General features: G+C 41.1%; 1 protein-coding gene across 7 annotated transcripts in view; it reads right to left on the bottom strand.

Annotated features, from left to right (window-relative positions):
- Positions 1-25,028, bottom strand: part of LOC122748995 (LIM and senescent cell antigen-like-containing domain protein 1) — a 224,781-nt gene that overhangs the window by 19,638 nt on the left and 180,115 nt on the right. For all 7 annotated transcript variants that reach the window (XM_043995131.1, XM_043995133.1, XM_043995134.1 and 4 more), the window contains one exon: positions 18,761-18,920. In XM_043995131.1, the coding sequence (XP_043851066.1) occupies positions 18,761-18,920 (160 nt within the window). The remainder of the gene's footprint in view (positions 1-18,760; positions 18,921-25,028) is intronic.

Raw genomic sequence — 25,028 nt, forward strand, 5'->3', positions numbered from 1 at the left:
GCTGTCTACACCCATGTCTCTACTTCACCAGCCACTCTTCATTTGACCTCTGGCAATTTGACTTCTCTTGCCACTACTCTACTGAAATTGTTCTCTCTTTAAAGTCACCAAAGACATCTTAATTGTCAAATTCAATGGCTTTTTAACAGTCCTCATCCCCCTAGTCCTTTCTGCTTACCCTCTCTCTTACTGGGTAGTTTGTTCTCCTTTGATTTCTGAAACTCTCCCCCTCCTGATTCTCTTCTTACCTAATTGTTCCTTTGTACTCTCTTTCACTAATCTTTCCATCCTCTCAAGTTCAGTAGTCATCATCTCTCACCTCTTCTTTATCTATAGTCTCTTTTTTGGCAATCTCAAGATACTTTCCTGCCTTTAGCTATTCAATCTATGCGGATGGCTCCCAAACCCAATAAATCTCCAGTCCTGACCTATTATCTGAACTTTAGACTCATGTTCTCATCTCGTGTACTATCTTTTTCTTGCATGTTCCACTGGCACTTCAAACTCTTCAAGAACCTTATGTCCCACCCAGGAAGAGCTGATTAACTGAAATTTCATCTTCATGAAGAATGACTCAGTTTGGATATTCAATACCTTCACATCTGCCTCAGCCTCCTAGGCTGGAGAGTGGAACTCTAAACTCCTCCCAAGGCTTTCCTTTAGAGAGGGCAGGCATACAGGGTTTCCAGCTAACTCTCCACTTTCTACCTGCAGCTTTGCTTGGTTTGGACTCTAGGTACTCCCAGGTGGTCCCTCTCTTTCCATTTCCTTTTGTGTGTTTTCTTTCCCCATTCAACTGTAAGCTCCTTGAAGGCAGGGATTATCTTTCTTTTTCTTATTTGTATCTCCAGTACTGAGCACAGTCTGTTCTGGGTACATAACAAATGTTCACTGAATTTTGAAAACTAAGCTAATTCTGTTCTTCCCTAAACCATGTTCTTTTTGACTTCACTACAATCCTTGAGGGATCTTTAGTTATTCTCCTTGACCTTACTTTTGTTCCTAGGTTCAGACTTAGAGCTAGAATTATTACATGTAATAGCATTAGAGTTATATGTTGGTATCTTATTCCCCTACTAGACTGTAAACCTCATTTCTCACAAAACTTTTGTAAGTTTCCTGTTGCCAAACAAAGTGCTTTAATAAAAGGTGATAAATAAAGGTTTCCTGAGTGACAAAACAGAATTTGGGGTGTATATGGTTTTTATGGGCTGCAAAAAATCTAGACATTTATTTTCTATTTTTCTGGTCATAAAGTACATTGAAATGATTAGATCTACAGATAAACAGCTGTTGTAACCAGAGAGATTTCTAACTTGTCTGACATTTTCATCTCTCTGCCTTTCCTGAATGTTATCATTCAGGATTAGAGAAAACAAGAGGATGAAGATGGAGGCTGCTCGTGCCAGAAATCTGTGCAAAACAGCTTTCCAATAAATCACTCATCATAAGGGTGTCTTTCCTGTGATATATTTTTAATAGAGGGAAAATGACTGTAATACCATATATTTGGTTGATTAAAGTAATGAAGGGTATACTTTGAAAAATATATGCATGCTTTAAAATGGGTTTTATCTCAAAATTTGACCAAGAATTAGAATTCAGATGCTTAGATGCTCATGGAAGAAGCAAGCAGTGCTAGACAAGAGATCAATCCCTGGCCATGCATGGTCTTTGTTGCAGAGGGGGGGGGGGCCCTGCACCTCCCCCCCAACAACAACAACAATTCAAGAAGTAGGATTTTGGATATCTCCCAGTCATCAACTTCAGGAGAATTGTGATTCCTTATCATTGTTTCTTAGATTTTAAATCATTGAAGAGCTTCATTGGGAGCAAGTTCAAGATACTTTGATATGTGACAAAATCAGGACCTGGGCTCTTCTTTCTCAGTGACTGAATTAGGTCTCATGGGAACCACTAATCCTTTCCATGCCGAAGACTCCTGTATCTTTATGTCCAGCCCTACTCTTTCTCTTGAGCTCTAGCTGTGCATCTCCAACCACCCTGCAGAAGTGTGCCACCTGGATGTCTTCAAAATCATCATGATCACCATCACTGACATGTGGCACTTATTATGTGCCAGGTGTTGTGCTAAGCACTTCATAGCCCTTGGGAGTAGGTGCTATTATTATGCCCATCTTACACATGAAACTGAGGCAAACAGAAGTTAAGTAACTTGCCCAGAGTTACACAGCTAGTATATGTCTAAGGCTGGATTTGAACTCAGGTCCAAAACATGCACAAAATGGAAATCGTACTTCCCTACCAGATAGATGCCCTTCTCTCCGCCCCACCCCCAATACAATCAACTTCCCTATCTACAGCATCTCTTACATCTAACCCTTTTTGCCTACTCATATAATTCAGGTCCCAATCACCACTCTCTACTACCAGGGGAGTAAATTCAATTAGAAATAGGGGCTACTAAGGATCCCCGTGTGCTGCCTATTAACTTAGTAAATGACATATTAACGTTATATTCTATTGTATTTTTATTTCTTTTGTCAAACATTTACCAATTATATTTTAATCAAGTTCCCCCAGCACTTGGAAGTGTTACTGGGGCAACTTGTTTGACACCTCTGATCTAGGCTATTGAAATAGCCTCTCTCTCTCTTTTTTTAAACATTCATTTACAATTCCAAATTCTTTTCCTTCTTCTAGCCCCTCCCTCACCCATTGAGAAGGCAATATGCATTATACATATTAAGTCATGCAAAACATATTTCCACATTAGCCATGTTGCCAAAAAGGGAGGGGGGCAAGAAAAAAAAAGTGAAAAACAATTTGCTTCATTCTGCACTCTGAGCTCATCAGTTCTCCCTTTGGAGGTAAATAGTATTTTTCATCATGAATCCTTGAATTTTCTCTGTTCTCAACCAGCCAGAATAAATCATGACATCACAATAACATTTACTTTAAATAGAATGCAAGGTAAGGTTAGTAACAGAATAAAATCAAACATTTTCCCCATCATTTCCAAGGTGATCATCTCTTTACCTTCCAGAGACTAAAAGTTTGTCTGTCTAACCTGACAATGGCTTACCAACATAGCACTGTAATGAAGAACAGTGGCATCATACTCAAATAGAAATGGATCTCTGCTGCCACATATTGACTTAAAAATCACAAATTAATATTATCTACATTGTATTGTATTTTTATTTATTTTTTTGTTAAACATTTCTCAATCACATTTTCATCTGGTTCTTCATTCTGGAGTTTTGCTGAGAGTTTGACATTTCTCATCTAGACAATGATAAAAGGCACTTGTTTGCTGGACAGACATAGAAGTCTCTGAAGGTTCTGAACTAGAGCCTGAATTTCCTGGAAGACAATGTTTCTAAAGTGTATGGGATAGGTGGACTTGAGTCAATTCAGATTTTGAGGATGGGGTCTGGAAAGTACCCAGCCCCAGTCCCTATTATTGTTAGATTATTCTGTTCATGTTTTATTCCATAGATTATAATAGAAATCATGTATCTGAACCTGATGTACCCTGATACCACCCCTTCACCCCCTTGCCTACATTCCAAACCTCCAGTCCCTGTTATAGGTTAGTTATGCTGTTGCTACAATACCCATCCCCCCCCCCCAGTTCTATGACCAGGCAAGAGAAGATGTCTCTTGCTAGTGCGGACCCCACCCAGATACTACCTCTCCCCTTTTGCATTCCTAAGTCCTAACTCCCACCCTGTACCAGGTCCTGGTACCATCACTCCCTCTTTCCCATTGCCCCTCCTTACCAGGGTGGAGTGATTTGGATTGGTTTCACTCTTTCCCCCTCCTGTGGTTTCACCCTTTCCCCTCAGCTCTCAGACATAGCTGAGCATGCATCCCTGATCACGTGCTGAACACACACACTGGGTGAGACAGGACTGGATGTTAGATTGTGAGTTCACCCTGTGCACGAGGGGACCCCCCTCCTCAAAACATCCATAAAAACCCAACTCATGAGCCCATTAGTGCATTTTTCATCCCTTGCATGGGGTCGCCCATTCTCATGAGAATGTAATAAATCTGCCTCTGCTTGACTTGGCGGTCTCCTCGAGTTATTTGAGTAAACTGAGGCAATTTTGTCCCAAACATAAAGCATTATAGAGAACTTATTCCATCTTCTTGGGAATGAATATTAAGCGCCTCCTACCACAGTCTCTACCAGGAGTGTGAGAAAGCTTTTTGCTAGCCCCAGTAAGCAGAAAATACAACCCAGGGAAAGCTTATGGATCTGGGTCCATTTTCTTCCTCTTTCCTCTCCATCTTTGTCTCTTTCTTCTCTTCTCTTTGAGGATCAAAGATTCTCTCTCATGAGATCTCTCTATAGCTTCTCCTAATTATACTGCAAATCTCTGATGCAACTCTGAATCTTCCCCAGTGTCTAGCACAGAGCTCAGCACTCAGTAGGCAAAACAAATGTTAATTGTAAATTGTAAATGTTAGTGGTTTAAGGTTGGAAAAAAAATCTGGGAAATGTTCCTGGAGAAGGTGGCATTTGAACTAGGACTTGAAAGACAGGGAAGATTTTGAAAACCTAAGATGAAGGCAAAAGTACACTACAGGGGGGCAGCTAGGTGGCACAGTGGATAAAGCACTGGCCCTGCATTCAGAAGTACCTGAGTTCAAATCTGGCCTCAGACACTTGACACTTACTAGCTGTGTGACCCTGGGCAAGTCACTTAACCCCCATTGCCCGGCAAAACAAACAAACAAACAAACAAAAAGTACACTACAAGGAATAAAAACAGTAAAGCATACTTATGATAGTTCTGAAATTCATGGAATTAAGAATGAGTGATCTTATTTGACTGAAACATAAAGGAGAGGGTAAAGTCTGGAAAGGTGGTTTGGGACCAGAAGGTGGTAAGGAGGTTGGGCTTAATTCTGTAGGTGACATGTATACTTTATGACTTATATCTAAGAAAGTGCCTTCCTTACAATAACCCCATCTGGAGGTAGCATTGATAGTTGTTGTTATTCCATAGACAAGGAAATGGAGGCAAAGAAAGATTAAGTGTCTTGCTCAGGGTCACATGGAAGTGGAAGTCCAAGCATTCAAACCTAGTTCTGATGCCTAATCCAAAGCTCTTTTTGCTAGACTTGATCTTGCCAAATCTGGGAATGATCAATTTAATGTTTACTGTTATGGGCCTGGGTACCTCATTTGAATGGCCCTGGGTACCCCAGTTTTGTGGCGTAAATCAAAAGAACCTTCTCCTTGAGAAACTAAACCAAAGGACCTAAAGAGATAAGCAGCACTGGATCAGAACTGAGTTAGCTCCAGGACCACCACCCTCCATTCCAGTCCCCCCCACCCCTTGGGGAGATAAGATTAGGTGTGGCTGCTGCCTTTGTGGCATGAGGGGGAGAGAGATGGCTTGAGAGATCCACAGCCACCCCTCACCCAACTCCCTCAGCCACTAACAGTGGGGGATGGTCCTCCCCCAATAAGGGAACTTTCCACAGTCAATTACCTCATCAGACCACCATCAGGCCTCTATAAAAGTATCTGCCTGTCTTCTGCTCAGGGAGACAGGTATCTCAGAGCCATGCCTCTGTGCCATGCCTTCTCCCCATGAGAAGAAGTCCAAGGATTTCTCTCTTGGTTTCCTTTCCCTAGCAATTAAATAAACTATTATTTTGTTCTAATTGGATTTGTGTGCAAGAGGGTATAATTCTTTAAAGAGGAATTCCTAAGAATCCCTACCCCTACCCCTTTTCCAAACCCCCATCTATTTCCCCATTAACATTTACCAACCAAGAGCCTATTCCCAATGCTTTGACTGCTTTCCTCTCCTCATCTTCATCTGTTCAATTCTTACCCATCCTTTAAATCCCTTAAAAAAAAGTTTTATATATATATATATATATATTTTAAAAGCCTGTCTTGGGGAGGGTGGGAGAAAAATTTGGAACTAGAAATCTTATAAAAACAAATGTTAGGGGGCAGCTAGGTGGCGCAGTGGATAAAGCACAGGCCCTGGATTCAGGAGTACCTGAGTTCAAATATGGCCTCAGACACTTGACACTTACCAACTGTGTGACCCTGGGCAAGTCACTTAACCCCCATAGCCCCGCAAAAAAAAAAAATGTTGAAAACTATCTTTACATGCAATTGGAAAATAATAAAATACTTTTATGATAATAAATAAATAATTTTTTTAAAGGAAGAAAGCCTATGGCATGTTTTTTTTTTTAAAAGAGAAGGTCCTTTTGCCTAGTCAAATAACTTATCAAGCCTCTTTAGGGCAAGGGCCAGCATGCTTTTTTATGTTCAACTTCATAAGTGGCTTTAGAGATCTGTATTGATTTGACTTTACTTTTTTTTTGGCAGGGCTATGGGGGTTAAGTGACTTGCCCAGGGTCACACAGCTAGTAAGTGTCAAGTGTCTGAGGCCAGATTTGAACTCAGGTCCTCCTGAATCCAGGGCCAGTGCTTTATCCACTGCGCCATCTAGCTGCCCTTGACTTTACTTTTTACCACTATTCCCACTGACTGAAAAGAATGCTAGTAAATTGCTGAATTTAGAATGATTTTTTTTTAAACTCAGGCTTTCTTACCCCTTGCTTTTGTGGTTTTATATCACAATCAGGAGAAGAGACTGCCATGAGCTCTCTCACTGAGTCACTTGGTAACCTTTATATCGCAAGCACTTCCTGGCAAAGCCTTCCTTCCTGAACATGGATGAAGTGGCTACTCTGTAGAGTTACAATGCAGTTCTCTACCATGACACACCTTTCTGATCGCATAACAAGGAAGTTGTATTTTTCCTGGACAGAAGCAAGGATATCGAATGGGTAGCAAGCATAGGAGCTAGAAAAGCAGTAACTATGGATGGATTCTTCCAGAGTTATCAACAATGAATAAAAATAATATAAAAAAATAATATTCATCAACAAATATTTATTGCATGCCTATGTACAAAGGTGCTGTAATGGGTACATTAAAAACAAAAAAACCTAACATAATCTGTATATAGTTGTGCTTAAAAATATAACTTTTGAGGCAGCTAGGTGGCACAGTAGATAAAGCGCTGACCCTTGATTCAGGAGGACCTGAGTTCAAATCCAGCCTCAGACACTTGACACGTACTAGCTGTGTGACCCTGGGCAAGTCACTTAACCCTCATTGCCCCGCCCCCCCCAAATTAAACACACACACACACACACACACACACGCACACGCACATATACACATTATATATACACACATATATCTCTATCGAGAGAGAGAGAGAGAGAGAGAGAGAGAGAGAGAGAGAGAGAGAGAGAGAGAAAGAGCACGCGAGAGCAAGTGAGAGCATGAGTGAGTGCTTTTGGTGGAATCTGGGGCATATCTGCAGATAGATGGGTATCGCCACTTTCCCCCCATCACTACAAATCACTAAATAGTGGAAAGTAGGCCACAGAGCTTAATGAACTTGTTCTCTATCATCCAAGATAGACTACTTGAAAAGTGGGAGTGTCACCATCACTTTTGACTTTCAGAAGAGTCGCAACTAATGGACCACAAGTATTATTAATCTTTACTCTTTATGAGACTCACATGGACTTCTCCTCAGCAACTGCTTTGCCACCCTTGAGACATTTCCACCCTGAAGTCCCATTCTTTTTTGTTTTTCCCTCCCTTTTGCAGGGCAGTGAGGGTTAAATGACTTGCCCAAGGTCACACAGCTAGTGTCAAGTGTCTGAGGCTAGATTTGAACTCAGGTCCTCCTGAATCCAGGGCCTTGTGCTTCATCCACTGCACCACCTAACTGTGAGGTCCCACTCTTCTGACTAGTGATTGAGTGTCTGGACCACTATTTCAGGGGGGCCCCTGCCATGCTTCACTTTTCTTACAACTTGACTCTATGGACACTCCCCCCCCCCACACACACACATACACATACCTTGCTAATTGCCTTCTTTCATTAAAATGTAAGCTTGTTTGTATGAATCATGGTATCTGACATTTGAATCATGGTGTGTGACACATAGAATGTATCTCCATCTGCTTCAGTCATGCAGGTGCCACATTAGATAATTAGAAGGCAGAGACAAAAATAGTGGCTAAGAGGTCCCTACATTGAATTAGGAGAGAGTACTGAAAGTATGAGGCCTTTCTCAGGCAGAGGACCCTTTTCTTTGTTAATTACAGCAAGCAAAGAGCTTGAATTGAAAGTGCAGTCTTTAACACTGTGATCCATGGTCCCTAAAGAATTTATATATGAGCCTTTTAATAGTGGAATGGTATATTAGAACGAATACTACATTGTTCTTTTTTAAAGAACAGTCAACATTTTAAATCAACATTGGCAGGAAGCTACCAGTAGAAAGCAGAAGGGTGGTGAAGAGGAATGATGGTAATTAATGAAATAGGGTCAAGCATCTCAGTGGTCAGTAGAGAAAAAGTTATTAGACAAATGATTAAAATAATTATTTCATAAACTGTTTTGATGCTTTGGATTATCTCAGAGTAAAAACGTAAGGGTTTTTAAAAAATGTTACTTAATGTAACTGTCCTGAAGTCATGTGATTGGGCACTTGTTTAAGCTGAACATTTCCATCTCACTGTGACAAAATTCCTATCTCTTTGCCTCCCTCGAGATTATGAATTGTGTGAAGGTAGGCAGACATTTCCTGATATGAACAAAACATTCACATGCAGTGAGTCCAGATCATTGTAAAATAACTCAGGATATAATTGTACCAGAAGTCTGAGTGTACTGGGCAGCTGAGATATAGCTTATTTATAAGTACTCACAATTTTGTGAAGTGTTAAAAAGGAAATCTCTCATTTGTAGGCATGAAAGACAACTGAATAACCCTTAAACAAGGGTCAAGTGGCGAACCATTCTTTGAAGTGATCGACCAGTGTCATAGAAGGTGGTGGAAGGAAAGCTTCTTTTGAGATTTTGTCAAGCAAAGTCTATGTATATATCAACTTTAATCTACTCAATGAATGAGGCCACAAACAAGTGAAAACAAGTACTGATCAAATCAATGGAACACAATGTTTGGTGAATTCAGACCATTGAAAACATGGCTTCATCAATCAGGGCTCATAATGTCAGCTCTGGGCCCTGGCAATACCTCAATATGTGACTCAAGGCCCATTTAACCACTCAGAAGTATTTCTAACATATGTTTGCTCTGCAGATGTGGGTATAAAGTTTAATCAAAGTTTATGAGGTGATTTGAGATCTTTTGATTAAAAGTATGAGGAGTTCTGAATATGGCTCTTAAATGCTGGGGTCAGGAAAGTGAGTTACACAAGTGAAGCTCCATTACAGTGGCATGATGTAATGCTGGCATATCAATTTTCAGTACAGAATATTTTAATCATAAATCTAATTGTCCTCTTTGAGCTTTGATGTTCCAGATCCAATTATGTGGTAAGACTATCAGCAGGTAGTTCTGGAGTCTATGTTTGAATGACTTGAATACCAATGTGGCCCATTTCAGATTAATGCTAAAAACCTGATGAGATTAGATCAATTAGTAATTCATCCATCTAAGAATTTATTAAGCACCTACTGTGTGCCAAGTTTCTAGTCCAAAATCTTTATTTTTTTACAAATGAGGAAACTGAGGCTTAAAGAGTTGAAATAATTTGCCCAAGGACATAGGATTTGGATCCAGGTCCTCTTGGATGACAATCTAGTGTTCATTCTACTACACCATCCCACTATCAAAAGGCTCATATATAAATTCTTTAGGGACCAGGGATTGCAGTGTTAAAGACAGCACTTTCAATTCAGTTTGAAGCAGAAAAATGACCAGTGAGCTGGAGGTTAGTCCACCATCAAGCAGCCCTTCCTCTTTTCTCTTCCCTCAGTTTTTGTTCTTTCTCCTGGTTCTTCTTTTGCCACTCTTTCCTATCTACTTTGGAGAGTCCACTTCTGACCCCTGCCCTCTAAGAATGGATGTCACCATCTCCTCAAGGTTCTCTTCTGGACTTTTCCCTCTTCTCTCTCTACAGCCTCTGCCTTAAAACTCTCCTATCCATTTCTCCCCATTAGAATGTAAGCTCACCGTGACTAGGGATTGTTTCTTTCTCTGTACTTGTATTCCCAGGGCCTCACACAGTGCCTGGCACATTGTTATAGTTGTTCAGTCTTTTCTGATTCTTCATAATCCTATTTGGGGTTTTCTTGGCAGAGATAATGGAGTGATTTGCCATTTCCTTTTCCAGCTCATTTTACAGATGAGGAAACTGAGGCAAACACGGTTAAGTGACTTGCCCAGGATCACATAACTAGTAAGTGTCTGAGGCCAGATTCGAATTCAAGTCATCTTCTTGAGTCTAAGCTTAGTGCTCTACCAACTGTACTACCCAGCTGCCCCTCCCCCCCATGGTAGATGCTAAATGTTTGACTGATGCCAAGACTTCAATGTTTTCCTATATGTAAATCTTTATTTACCAGGAGGCAAACTAGGTTGCACAGTAGATAGAATGCCAGGCCTGGATTTGAAAAAAAAACAGAGTTCAAATCCAGCTCTGTGACCCTGGGTGAGTTAATTAACCCGTGTGCCTCAGTTTCCTCATCTGTAAAATGGGAATAATAATAATACTACTATCTACTTCTTAGGGTTGTTGTGAGGATCCAATGAGATAATAACTATGAAGTGCTCAGTATACTACCTAGCGGAGGGCAACTAGGTGGTGCAGTGGATAAAGCACCAGCCCTAGATTCAGGAGTCCCTGAGTTCAAATCCAGTCTCAGACACTCGATACTCACTAGCTGTGTGACCCTAGGCAAGTCACTTAGCCCTCATTGCCCCGCAAAAAAAATTAGAGACACTATACTACCTAGCATGTAGTGCTATGTAAAGACCAGCTATTATTATTATTATCATTAGCCATCTCTCCTAATATGCTCTTATTTCCCACTGCCTGTTAGATAGTGTATTGACAATTCAAAATTCAATATCAACAAAACTGTTTCCCCAAATCTGCCCTTCCTCTTATCTTCCACATTTCTATTCATTTAGTCACAATCTAGCCACCTAAGTTGGAAACATTTGAGTCATCTGCTCCCTGACCTCCCAGTTAATTAGTTACTAAATTCTGTCAAATCTATCAGGGCAATTTCTCTCCTTTCTACCACTCTAATTCAGTCCTTAATTGCCTCCCACCCAGACTATTTTAATAACTTTCTAACTGGTCTTAATGTGTAAATCAGATTATATCACTCACCCACTAAAAAACCTTTAATAGCCTCCCATTGATAAAATATAAACTTCTTACTTTGACAATCAAAGATTCCACAACTTATCTTTCAAGACTGATTTTAAATGAATTGCCTTTACATTGTCTATATTATTTTATTTTATTTATTATTTCTATATTATTCTATATAGTCCACACTGGACTGCTAGTCATTCCCTAATCTTGTCTTGCTTACTCCTGTGTTCACACATTCACACATACCATTGTCCTTCCTAGCTTTACTGAAAGCAGGACTTTTATTTAAGGCTCAGTTTTGACCTCTTATATACCCTAGGTATACCTTATATAGCTAGGTGACACAGTCAATAGAGCTCTAGGCCTACAGTCAGGAGACCCCAGAATCAAATCTCAGACACTTATTAGCTATGTTCCTGACTCTGGTCATGTGATTTAAACTTTTCTGCCTCTGTTTTCTCAACTGTAAAATGGGGATAAATAATAGCCCCCCTGCAGTGTTTTTGAGGATCAAATTAAATAATATTTGTAAAGTGCTTTTGCACAAAGGAGCTCAGTGAATGCTTGCTCCCTTCTCCTTCCTCCTCCTTTTTCCCCCTCTCCCTTTTCTCATTCTTTTTTTGTTTTGTTTTTTTGTGGGGCAATGAGGGTTAAGTGACTTGCCCAGGGTGACTTGCCACAGGCAGTGTCAAGTGTCTGAGGCTGGATTTGAACCCAGGTCCTCCTGAATCCAAGGCCAGTGCTTTATCCACTGTGCCACCTAGTTGCCCCCACCTTTCTCATTCTAACTCAGCATCTGGAAGGATAATTTGTGTACATAGTTTATCTTTTTAGATCCTCGATGGTAGAGAGCATGTCATTTTCTACTCTGTATCCTAGTGCAGTATACATAGTATCACTTAAATGTATTTAAATTTTTTTATTGAAGTAGTTTATTCTCAAATGACAAACATTTATGGATTACCCCTCCATCTCTTGCAACAAAGTAAAACAATTAAGCAGAACTAACAATTTAGTAATCTCTTCTGAAAGTAAATGAACAGTCTACATCTGTAGTATCCATCCCCAAACTCTTAAAAAAATGATTAGAAATCTATCTTTCCCTCCTGAATTTAACCTCCATCTAACACCTGGCTATCAGTACTGATACTAAAACATTCCTATGAAAACCCAGATAAGAGGGGGAGAGATCAGCACTATACTGGCCTATAGAAGCAAAAAGATGAGAGGACCCAAAAGTTGTGGTGGTATGTAAATTGTATGAGGTATCAGCATTTTACTAGTAACTAGCTGGGTGACTTTGGGGAGCTCTCTTGCCCTCAATGTCCCCAACAGTAAAATAAGGGGAGAAATGAAGGGTAGAACTATTCACAGCTAATGTTCTATGGCTTTTATTAAGTTGGGAAAACAAAAGTCGGCTTGGAGAGGACTTCATGGCAAAACAAATGAGAATAAAAAAGAGCACTGATTGAAAATCTCCAGAAGTGCTGCTACAACAAAATTAAATCATGGAAAACTAGGCAAGGGGGAACAACAGACAGTGTCTAGTACCCACAAATAAGTACTTTCCTGGTATGTTTCAGGAGAAGGGAGAGATAATGGGGGAATGGTTTGCTTAAGCACCAAAGGAAAGATGCTAACCCACCAGTGAAGCAAAACTGATAACGGAGGAAGAGATAAAATTACCACTGCCAAAGCAACAACTCTCTCAACTGGAAAACAAGGCAAATGATTTTTTTCCCAAATGTTCTTTTGCAGGCAACCAATTTATTGCTGGGTCTTACTTGGCATGCTGATTGTTTCTAGGAGGATCTGAATAACACTGAAAAACATCATTCAATCTATTGGAAGTTTTTTCTATTCATCCTTTAGGGCTCTTGATACCGTAGTCTGGAAATCTGGTTTGTTTGTTTATTTTTTAATTTATATTTTGTTGGTCATTCGTTTTTTTGTTTGTTTTTAGGGTGGGGAGAGGTGTCTTATATATGAGAAAGCAACCTCCTACAAGAGACCAAATTGAATGTGAGGTTCAACACAAAAACTGGTTGTGGGTATTCATAATGTCATTTTGAATAATATCAGGCAGACCGAAGAAGGTATTTATAGTTGGGTAGTAGAAGGGAGGCAAGAGTAGGATGGGTGAGTCATAAATTATTCTGTTCTATTCAAGGATTATTATAGCACTTTCCCTGAAACAAAGAGCATTACAGATAATGACCTTAAAATTTTAACTCATAGTCTATTTTTGAGACAATCTCACCAGTTGACTGGAGGTGGGTTTTTTGTCATGGATAACAAGACAACAGAGAAGAAAATGTAGGACAAGTCTACAAGGCCTTCAAACATGCCTGTCCTTCCCATCCTTAAAATATCTTCACTAGGTAAATATAAGCAAGGACACAAAACAAAAAACAGTAATACAAAATAAAGCAAGGACAACTTTGAAAGTAACACACAGAATTTCTTGGATATTTTTTTTAAAGTAAGCATGTTAAATAGATTTTCATACAGAATTCTCTTTTTATGTTCTGCTGTGTATCCATAAATAATCTTTATTTGTGTTTAAGTTCACAATAAAAAATAAAATGAAAGTTAGACTCTACCATCCCTATATGCTATATTTCTCTGCTTTTTTAAAAAAACCAAATTCTTTAAAAATATATTTATACTTCTACTTCCTGCCCTTTGACTCTATTTAAACTCTGTATTCTGGCTTCCAATCTTCCTCCTCAGTTGAAAGTCTCCTTCCAAATATACTAATGATCTCTTAATTGAGGAATCTGATTTTATTTTCTGAGTCTTTATCCTTTACTTTTCTGCAGCTTCTGACACTGTTAACCACCAAATATGTCCTTTCTTCCTGGATATTCTTGCCTCTCTGGGTTTTCCTGTCTCTCTGGTTACTTCTTACACTCCTTTGCTGAATCATCATTATCATGGTCCCCGAACATGGCGGGGGGGGGGGGGGGCGAAGGGGAGAAGGGGAGAGACATATTAGGGGTAAGATGGGGAAACAGACCTCTCAAAGCTCTGTCCTGGGCCCTCTTCTTATCCCCTCTTCACCCTCCAAATTTCTCCATTTCCATGTCAAGATGCCCTAGAGATGCTTCTGCCCTGTGGCCCTGTCTGCTGACTGTTGAGTTCCTGAAGTAGACTGCCATTTCATGAGATATCCAGGATCACTTCATTCCTGGTTCTATTTGTTTTTTGAACTTCTCTTCAGCCTGGACTCCTTGCCCCATCCCCATTTTTCCCATCTCTCCTTTATGTGCTTGCTATCTTCTCTCATTACAATACAAGTTCCTTGAAGGTAAGATCTGTATTTTTGTTTTGCCTGAATTCATATTCCTTAGTGCTTAGCCCATAGTAAATGTTTAATAGATCCTCTACCTATCCATCTCTTTGTGACCATATCAGCTCCTGAGTTTAATTTTTTTTTTGACTGTAAAAAGAAGGAGCTTTTACTATAAATAAGAGGTGGAAAGGTGTGGGGGGAGGCAGAGACATGGGGTCACCATAATTTATAACACTCTTCAGGGGCCCGTCCCTGCCAGAGGGGGATCAGTGCAAAGAGCCCATGTGGAAGGGGAGGGATGGTCTGGCTGGCTGCCGTCACATGCAGGGGAGCGAGAGGGAACACTGACCGTCTTGGAGCAGGGCTTTACAAGCGGGGAAGAACACTGGGCCTCACATTCCACAGGCTGGGCCAGGGGCATCCCTGGCCTTGTGCAAGGCCCGAGGGAGGCAGAGGACTAGACGAGGACTCAGTCCACTGTTGGTCTTGTTAATACATTAAGGGGGATTAGGATGGACCAGACAGGACACGGACCAGGAGGCTGAGAGGCAGGAGAGGCTGAATCCACAAGCTTCACACCACGGTGCCACTGGGGGAGTTGGCAGGCTGGGAGGAGAGGCCAGCTTTGCCAGGCTGGGCCCAGGTACAGATGAGACCCTCCTGACAGGCAGTGATGATGCAGTCCTCCAAGAAGAGGAGGACGGTGAAGCACTCTTGGGCAATCTTCTTGCACACCAGGGGCTCCAGCAGGGGCACCTCGTGGATTCGAGGGCACAGAGCTGTGCTCAGCACCTTGGCCGGGTCCAGGTGGCCGCGGGGGGCCGGCCCGCCTAGCTTGTCTCTGCTGCTGCTGCTGCTGCTGCCACTGCCGCCCCGGCTGATATTGCCCAGGCTGTGGTACCGTTTGTGCTCTTTGTCTTGATGCTCCTGGAGGGTCAGCGTGGCAAACTTGCCTATGCTGAAAGGGGTCCCGGGCTCCATCATGCCACCGGTACCTGCCCCAGCCCCCTTGCCACTCACTGCCGGGTGGGGGAGGCTTTTGGAGCGGGACAAGCTCCTGAGTTTAATTATCATCTCTATGTAGATCTGATCTCTCTACTGGCTTCTAGTCCTGCATCACCAACTAACTGCCTACTGCACCTCTCAAGCTGGATGTCCCATAGATACCTCAATTTCACCATGTCCTCAAACTCATTATCTTTCCTTTCTAGCCAACCCCGCCTTCTGAACTTCCCTATTTCTGTCGAGCATACCACCATCCTTCTGTTCTCTCAGGTGTTATTTTTGGATCCTCAATCTTTCTCACCCCCATGTATCAAGTCATTTGCCAAATCTTAATTTTTCACTTCCACAGTATCTCTAGCATCTTGACCCATCTTCGTATATACAGACACCAACTAAATTCAAACATTCATCACCTTTTACCTAAACTCTTTTAGTTTAGGTGGTTTTTTTTGGATCTACCTTCCTTAAATCTTACCCCCTCCAATCTTTCCTCTACATAGCTATCAAAGGGATTTTCTTTAAACAAAGGTCTGACCATATTATTCTCTTATTCAATAAATTTCTGAACTACTTATTAACTCTACAATCAAAAATAAACTTCTCCATTTTGCTTTTAAGGCCTTTCACAATCTGGCCTCGACTTAACCTTTCTAGGCTTACTATATGTGTGCGCATGCACATGTGTGTGTATGTGTGTGTGTGTAAATATATATATATATATAGAGAGAGAGAGAGAGAGAGATGTATATATGCATATTGCTCTATATATCACTCTATATCATATCATATGATATATCACTATATATATATATTACTCCTCTACCCATACTCTACAGGTGGCACAGGGACTGAGTTTTTGTCTAGAGTCAGAAAGATCCAAGTTCAAATCTGGCCTCAAACACTTACTAGTTATGTGACCCTGGGCAAGTCACTTCTCTAGTTGCCTCAGTTTCCTCAACTAAAAAAATGAGGATAATTTGAGAAAATGAGCACCTAGCTCTCTGGGTTATTGTGAGGATCACATGAAATAAAATCTGCAAAAATGCTTAGCAGAGTGTCCGAGACACCTACTAGGTGCTACATAAAAACTTATTCCCAAACGGGCCAAGTCACCATCTCTGTGTCTCTGCACTGGTTGTCCCACATTCCTGGAGTGTACTTTCTTCTCACCTCTGCTTTACAGAATCTCCTTCTTGGGGCAGCTAGGTGGCACAGTGGATAGAGTACTGGCCCTGGAGTCAGGAGGAGGACCTGAGTTCAAATCTGGCCTCAGACACTTGACACTTACTAGCTGTGTGACCCAGAGCAAGTCACTTAACCCCAATTGCCTTACAAAAACAAAACAGAATCTCTTTCCTTCCAGACTTGGCTCTAAGCACCTTTTACGCCAGAACTTTCTACAAGCTCCTCTGACACAGAACCATTCTTGATTTTGCCAACTGTTATGGACTTCCTTTACTAAGCCACCTAGTACTTTACACATATCCTGTACATATACATGTTTTAAGTACCTACTCTATGCAAAGAACTATGCAGAAAAGAGGTGTGTTTCTGGGAGGGAGTGGTGGTGAGAGGAGAGTTACTACAATCTGTACCACTGTAGTGACCACAAATGGAACAAATTTGTAAAATTGATGAAGTTATTTATGTGGCTTATAGGTCATCAAGACATCACATCTATCTTTGACACTCCTTCTCCAGGAATTCACCTTGGTAAATGTTTTGTGGGTTCAGCCCTCACTGTGGTCCTGTTGGAGAATCAAAAGAGGTGGAAGAAATAATTCCAGCTCCTGAAAAAGCTGGCTGGGAAAATAAGATAAACAGATAAAGGCATATAAATATATGTACATATATACATACACACATCTGTATACATATACATACATATGCGTGTGTGTGTGTGTGTGTGTGTGTCTGTCTGTCTGTCTGTCTGTCTGTGTTGGCAGGAAGAAGTGCTGAGGTGACATAGAGAGAAGAAGCAATTACAGGACCTGGGTTCCATTCTTTGTTCTGCCCCCTACTACCTGTGTGACTCTGGAGAAAGCCCTCCCTGGGACTCAGTTTCTTCATCTGTAAAATTAAGAGGCTGGGGACAGCTAGGTGGCGCAGTAGATAGAGTACTGGCCCTGGATTCAGGAGGACCTGAGTTCAAATTTGGCCTCAGATACTTAACACTTACTAGCTGTGTGACCCTGGGCAAGCCACTTAACCCCAATTGCCTCACAAAAAAAAAAAAAAAAAAAAAAGGCTGTACCTGATGATCTCTTTCCTAGTACTTAAAGCAGGAAGAGACCTTAAAGATCATTTAATATAATCATTGTTTTGGAGAACCTAAGGTTCAGACAAAAGTTATAAAGGTCAAAGGGGGGTTGTTGTTCAGTCATTTCAGTTGTGCCCAATTCGTTGTTTGAGGTTTTCTTGGCAAATATGCTATAGTAGTTTGCCATTTCCTTCTCCAGCTCATTTGACAGATGAGGAAATTAAGGCAAATGGGACTAAGTGACTTGCCCAGGATCACACAGATAGTAAGTATCTGAGGTTAGATTTGAACTCAGGAAGAAGAGTTTTCCTGACTCCAGGCCCAGCCCCTCTATCCACTGCACCATCTCGATGCCCCTCAAAGTGGATTAGGGTTAGTTAATAAACGTTTTCTAAAGGAACGTATGTTCAAAGCAGATCTGATAGAAAGTAAGGAGCATGGATAGTTGGAGAGGAGGCCAAACAACACTACCGGAAGGGGAACTGGCAAGGAGGTGAAAGGTAGAAAGAAGAATGTGAGTGGCAGGCAGTAAGCCCCTTGTCTTGACTAGACTGCACTGCCATACTGAGGAAGGGAGAAAGATGAGAAGAACAAGTCGATGGGGTCTCAAATGCTCATGGAGCAGCTTATACTGGATGTGATATGCTGTAAGGGACAACGAGGAAAGGCAGCTTGGCGAAGTGAATAAAGTCCTAACCTCACAGTCAGAAAGACCAGGTCCAAGTGCAACCCCCAACACAGGCAGGTTGTGTGACTCTGCCCTAGATGCCACCTTGCAGTGCCCCTGTAAGACTTTCTGAGTGGCAAAGAAGGCATTGATCTGTCTTGGTAGAGAGTTTCCTTTACTTATGAAATCACAATTCCAGTGAGACAGACAGACAGACAGACAGACACACACACACACAAATTTATAGTTTTTTTCTCAACATCATTAGCTAACATTTACCAAGGACAAAGTACAGCACTTATTATTATAATTTTAAAGTGGGGCAACTGGAAGCAAAGAAAAATTCCTATGTCAGGATTGGCTCACCTCATAGAAGAGGCCTTCAGGGAACTGTTGGAAGCACTGGGCGCAGACAAAGCACTGCTCGTGGTACAGCTCACCGTTGCTGTTCACGATCTTCTCGGCGGGGGCAAAGCCTCCTTTACAGCGTTCACACAGGGCGTTAGCCAAGGCATTGGCCATATTGCTGGAAAAGACAAAGGGTTGGGGGGAGCACAGAGACTGTGAGCCTTTTTTCATGCTTAAAGATGTAGAGATAAAATGGAATGTAAAACATGATCATGGGATTGAGAGCTAGAATGTCCTTCATTGTAATACTTAGGGAAACTTTGGCAAGTGAAGTGATCTGCCCCAGGATTTCTGTTGTGGTTCAGTTGTTTCATTTGTGTCTGACTCTCTGTGACACCATTTGTGGTTTTCTTGGCAGAGATACTGGAGTGGTTTGCCATTTCTTTCTCCAGCTCATTTTACAGAAGAAGAAACTGAGGCAAACAGGGTAAAGTGACTTGTCCAGCATCACACAGTTAGTAGGTATCTGAGGCCACATTTGAACTCAGGAAGATGAGTATTCCTGACTGCAGGCCTGACACATATATCCATTGCTTCCCCAGCTGCCTCAAGTTTCACAAGTAATATTGCTGTACAAGGTATGCATAAGCATTAAAAAGACTTTAAAAAATATACCCCCATTACTGATATGTTTAGACTGTAGTGGACTTGAATATCTATCTATGGTCTCTAAGCTCTAGGAACTTATATGTAAAATAATATGATTCAGGGGCAGCTAGGTGGCACACTGGATAGAGCACCAGCCCTGGATTCAGGAGGACCTGAGTTCAAATCCGGCCTCAGACACTTGACACTTACTAGCTGTGTGACCCTGGGCAAGTCACTTAACCCCAATTGCCTCACCAAAAATAAAAAACAAAATAATTTGATTCAACAAACATTAAATACCTACTATGTGTCAGGGCTGTAAGATGATAGGGGGTACAGAGACAAAAAAGAAACCCATTCCTGCTCTCCAGGGGCTTATTTTCCAAAGGGTTTAAAAGATTTAGCATATACAGGAGGAAATTTGAAACAATCTGGGGAGAGAGAGGACACTCACAAATGGACTAGAAAGACCAGGAAAGTAGAGTTTCTGAAAAGCTGGGATGAGGAAGGAAGGCATTCCATGTGGAGTACCTCCCCCTAACCCACCCCCACTGTATAAAGATGAGGAGGCTGTCCTGTTAGAGAAACAGTTGGAAGGTCAGTCTGGATGGAATGAAGGCCACTCACCAGACATCGAGTGATATGAATTAAGACTGGAAAAGTGGGTGGGAGTCATACTGTAGAGAGTTTGAAATGCCAGGTTTAGGGTTTTGTATTTTATCCCAGAAGTAATAGAAAGCCACTGCAGAGCTGCCTCTTAGCTATGTTCAATTTCTCTCTCTTTTTCTCTCTTTTTTCCCCAATTTATCTATTTGTTTGTTTATTTATTTATGTTTAATTTTTCCCACCTTACATGTAAAAACAAATTTTAACATCAATTTTTAATCAATTTCTCTTAATACAAATAGGCAGACAAGTAAATATAATGCTTGCTTCCACACTATGTATAACCAATAGGGTTAAGCCCCCGGAATACTGAGCTATCAGATGAAATCATTGCAAAAGTTTCTTTAGTAAAAATGCAAATGAGATTCCGAAATGGAGTACTATTGCCAAACAGAACAGGTTATACAGGTAGAAATCTTGACACTTTAACCCAGGTGGCCCCTTTGTTTAGAACCTATGAAAAAGCTACTGCTTAGGTTACTATTTCCATATTGTAATATTACTAGCTTCCATTCATGCATTGCAACAACAATTCGAGAGTTAGTGTAAATGCCATTTTGCAGATGTTGAAACTGATGTGTTTCTGTTCACCTGTTGGAGTCCTCATTCTAAACTGTCTTTCTCTTTCCACTCTACCATACAGCCTCTCAATGATAACTTGCATTTATATAGTGCTTTAAGGTTTACAAAGCCCTTTGCTCACAACAACCCCAATAAAAAGGCAGTACAAATATTACCCTCATTTTATTGAAAAAGAGACTGGGGTCCAGGAAGTGAAGCAATTTACTTGTGGGAGCCAATTTATTAGAGTTAAGATTCAAAACCCAAGTCTCCTGACTAGGGAGTTCAGGGTTCTTTTACCCACACCAGGAAAGCTCTGTATCCATGGTTCTATTGTCTAAATGTAGTATAATTAATTGTATTATAACCCCACAATTAAGCACTTTTAAAAAGTCACAACAGAAATTGTTATCTTGGAATTACAGAATTTTAGAAGGGGAAGCCTAAAAATACTCCTTTCGTTTTATTTATTTATTTATTTATTTTTATTTGTTTGTTTTTGGTGAGGCAATTGGGGTTAAGTGACTTGCCCAGGGTCACACAGCTAATGAGTGTCAAGTATCTGAGGCCAGATTTGAACTCAGATACTCTGACTCCAGGGCCGGTGCTCTATCCACTGCGCCACCTAGCTGCCCCTACTCCTTTAATTTTAAAGGGGAGGGGGCAGCTAAGTGGTGCAGTGGATAAAGCACCTGCCCTGGATTCAGGAGTACCTGAGTTCAAATCCGGCCTCAGACACTTGACACTCATTAGCTGTATGACCCTGGGCAAGTCACTTAACCCCCATTGCCCTGCAAAATAAAAAAGAAAAGAAAAGAAATTTTAAAGGGAAAAAAAAATTAGGCCCAGAGAGTCCAGTGAAATCATGTAAAGGTCATGTAGCTATTTCCCAAACCAGTGCTTTTTTTCCTCCTATATCCTAATTGTATCATGTTTGAAGGTCTAGGTTCTCTTACCCAGTGAGCCCTTTGTCATCAGCAAAGATGTCTTATACTTTTTTATGCCCCAATTATCCATCAATTAATTGATCAATCAATCTCAAATTCTATCAAACCAAGGACTCCAATGAATCTATAGCCTCAATTTGGACACTTTTTCAATGACAAACATCTGGTGTAACTACTCTTGGTCCATCTCCTATAACTTTGCCATGGGCAACCCACTCAGAGTGCTACTGGTTTGCCTCCCCTTTTCCTGACATTTTGAGAAAACTAGCAGAAGACTCAGTTTATCTCCATGTTACACCTGATAATTCTGCTCCAGTTCTCTTTGGAGTTTCTTATTTATTATATGTAGAAGTTAGCTTACACGCACCATGTACAGTGTCACCACTCTCTATACAATGATCATTTTCAACTCTTTGAAGACTATGTGTACCATAACTCATACCAATGGGCCTTTGTTCTGAGGAGAAGTTGGTGATCATTAAGAAAGCATACTGGGGCAGCTAGGTGGCGCAGTGGATAGAGCACCAACCCTGGAGTCAGGAGTACCTGAGTTCAAATCTGGCCTCAGACACTTAACACTTAATAGCTGTGTGACCCTGGGCAAGTCACTTAACCCCAATTGCCTCACTAAAAAAAAAAAAAAAAGAAAGCATAGCAATTTCCTCAAGGTAACAGCATCCTAATCCACACACATACTGGGGGGAGGGGGGAGGAGGAAGATTAAAGAGGGGAAAAAAAGGATAGGATACCTTGGACTAGAAGCCAATTAGTTTTACTAAGCTGTAAGTGTTAGCTATATGACCTTGGGCATGTTATTTTACTTTCATTTCTTTTCTTTTTTTCCCTTTTTTAAAGAATCTGGGTCTCCCTATCTTGCCCAGGGTGGAAATATAGATGCTGTTCATGGGCCTGATCCCACTACTGATGTGCATGGGGGCGCTTTGATCAGCTCTGTTTTGGTGGCAGGCTGGTTCGCCTCTCCTCAGGCAACCTGGTGTCCTCCCTGTACTTCTTCTGGGAGTTCACCGTATTAATGCAGAAGGTGGTGTGGGCAGAGTCTCCTGTAGCTCAGAATACCAGAGCTCAAGAGATCTAGCAGGCTCGGCCTCCTCTGTAGCTAGGCCTCTGTCTCCATGTCTAGCCATTTTATTTTTCTACGATTTGGGATAATACTTATTTATAACATAAAAGGTCTGGCCTAGATGATCTCAAAGGTATCTTCCTTCTCCAGATCCAGCATCTAAAGCTAGAGGATCTCTAGTCTGGGGCCTCCCCAAATCACAAAATCATTCTATTTTGTCTAGATAGGGTTGGTCTTGAGCATTAAAGTGGTTACATTAGCCACTCTCTTCAGGAGAACCTGCCTCAAGAGGGCAATCTTTTTGTCTCCTGGTTCTTGCTATAAGCACTAAATAAAGCATAATCAATAGGCAAACATAAAGCCATTTTTCACACTGCACTAAGGATACTCCTTAGCTGTGTGGCCTTGGGCAAGTTCCTTAACCTTGGCTTCAGTTTCATCATCTGTGATATGGGGATGATAATAATAATAACACCTACTTCCATGACCAATATTCTCTTTCCACTACACCACTGTCATGGGGCGCAGAGCACCCCAGAATTTCTCTGGGGCACACCGAGGAATTTTCTCCTTGAGAAACTAAACCAGAGGACAGATAACGCCTAGAGGAACCAAATCGGACTGAGCTAGCTTGGGATTCCTACCCTTCATTCTGGTCTCCCTTATCCTGGGCAGATAAGTTTGGGTGTGGCTTTGGCCTTTGGGTTCTGAAGAGGGATCTGTAGCCACCCCTCACCCAATTCCTTTAGTCACTACCAGTGGGGGATGGTCCTCCACTGCTCACCCAATTCCCCCAGCTACCACCAGTGGGGGATGGTCCTCTCTCACTAAAGGAACTTTTCACGGGCAGATGGTCCACCCCCATCAGTCCTCTATAAAAGTACCTTCCGGTCTCCTGTTCGAGGAGATTTGGTACCTCTGAGCCATGTGCTTTATGCCAAATCTCCCCATGAAAAGTCTAAGGATTTCTTTCATGGTTTCCCTCCCCCCACCCTTCCCTTCCCTTGCTCCTAAATAAACTATCACCTTGTTCTAAATTTTGTGTGCAAGAGGGTCTAATTCTTTAAAGAGGAATTCCCAAGAACCGCAACCCCAACCCGTACCCCATTTTCCAACTATATCACCACCAAAAGTTAATAAACTCAAACCCCTCTATTAGCCAAAAAGGATGAAACCTCACTTTTCCCTTCCTTTTGAAGCTAGACCTTCAAAAAAGTGACAAGAAAAGGGAAAGGGAAAACCCCATATACAAACAAACAAAACCCCCTACTTTCCCAAAAATAATTTGACCAGCAGTGAACAACTCAGATCAACAGACTATAATCCACTATTATAATTGTAATGATAATAATCTGGGGAAAATTACCTTGTACTTGTAGGGTTTTATGCTTTCTAAGTAGCTTTCATGTACATGTATTTACTCTAGTACTGAGTCAACCAGAAATATTTATTAAATGTTTCCCAAGGGGATTGCTTAATTCTCATTTCCATTTTATAGATACTGAAGAGGAAACACAAAAAGGTTAAATAATATGCCCCAGGTTATACAGTTTGATAGTGAGTTTGTCTCGATTAAATTCAAGGCTCCTTCTGCTTCCAAGGTCTGACCTGGGACTTTTAACAAATAATGAGAAGCTATACTAAATTCAGCTAAGGATTTAAAAACATGTGACAAAGTAAAGAGTTTGGCCCCTTCTCATCTCCCTTCCCTCTTCCACCCCCCCCCAAATGGGGGGGAGCAGTTTGAGGGAGAAGGAGGATAATTTCACAATGTGTCTCAGCTTTATGGTACACTTCCTGTCCCCCTCCCCCACACATAACAATATAGTCCCGTTTTTTAGTCTAGCTGAAATTAAATCTGTGTGAACACAGTATAACCAACATCCCACGCCTCTAAGGAAGCCTTTCCCAACCTCTTTTAATTCTAGTGCCTTCCCTCTCTTAATTATTTTCTATTTATCCTATATATAGCTTGGTTTGTACATATTTGCTTGCTGTCTCCCCCATTAGATTGTTTACTTCTTTAGGGCTGGGACTGGTTTTTGCCTCTTTTTGTTTCTACAATGTTTAGCATGATGCCTGGCAAATAGTAGTTAGCCAGGTTTGAAGAAATGATGCACTATGGTTTCTAAAAAATTAATTGTACATTAATTGCTACATATCACAGAAAATATAATTTTTGTGATAGAAATAATTAGGCAATGAAGAATCATAAAGCTGTCTGGTATCAAAAGAGAAATCAAATGAGAGCTCGCAGAAGCAACATGGCTAATTATAATCAGTTAATTTGCCAGAGTGTGAAATAAAAAAGTGTTCATGTAAAAACCCCTGTGAACACTTAAGCCCTAAGGAAAGAACCTTCTTAAACAATAATCTACCACTG

The sequence above is a fragment of the Dromiciops gliroides genome, chromosome 3, assembly GCF_019393635.1.
Source record: "Dromiciops gliroides isolate mDroGli1 chromosome 3, mDroGli1.pri, whole genome shotgun sequence".
Classification (NCBI taxonomy): domain Eukaryota; kingdom Metazoa; phylum Chordata; class Mammalia; order Microbiotheria; family Microbiotheriidae; genus Dromiciops; species Dromiciops gliroides.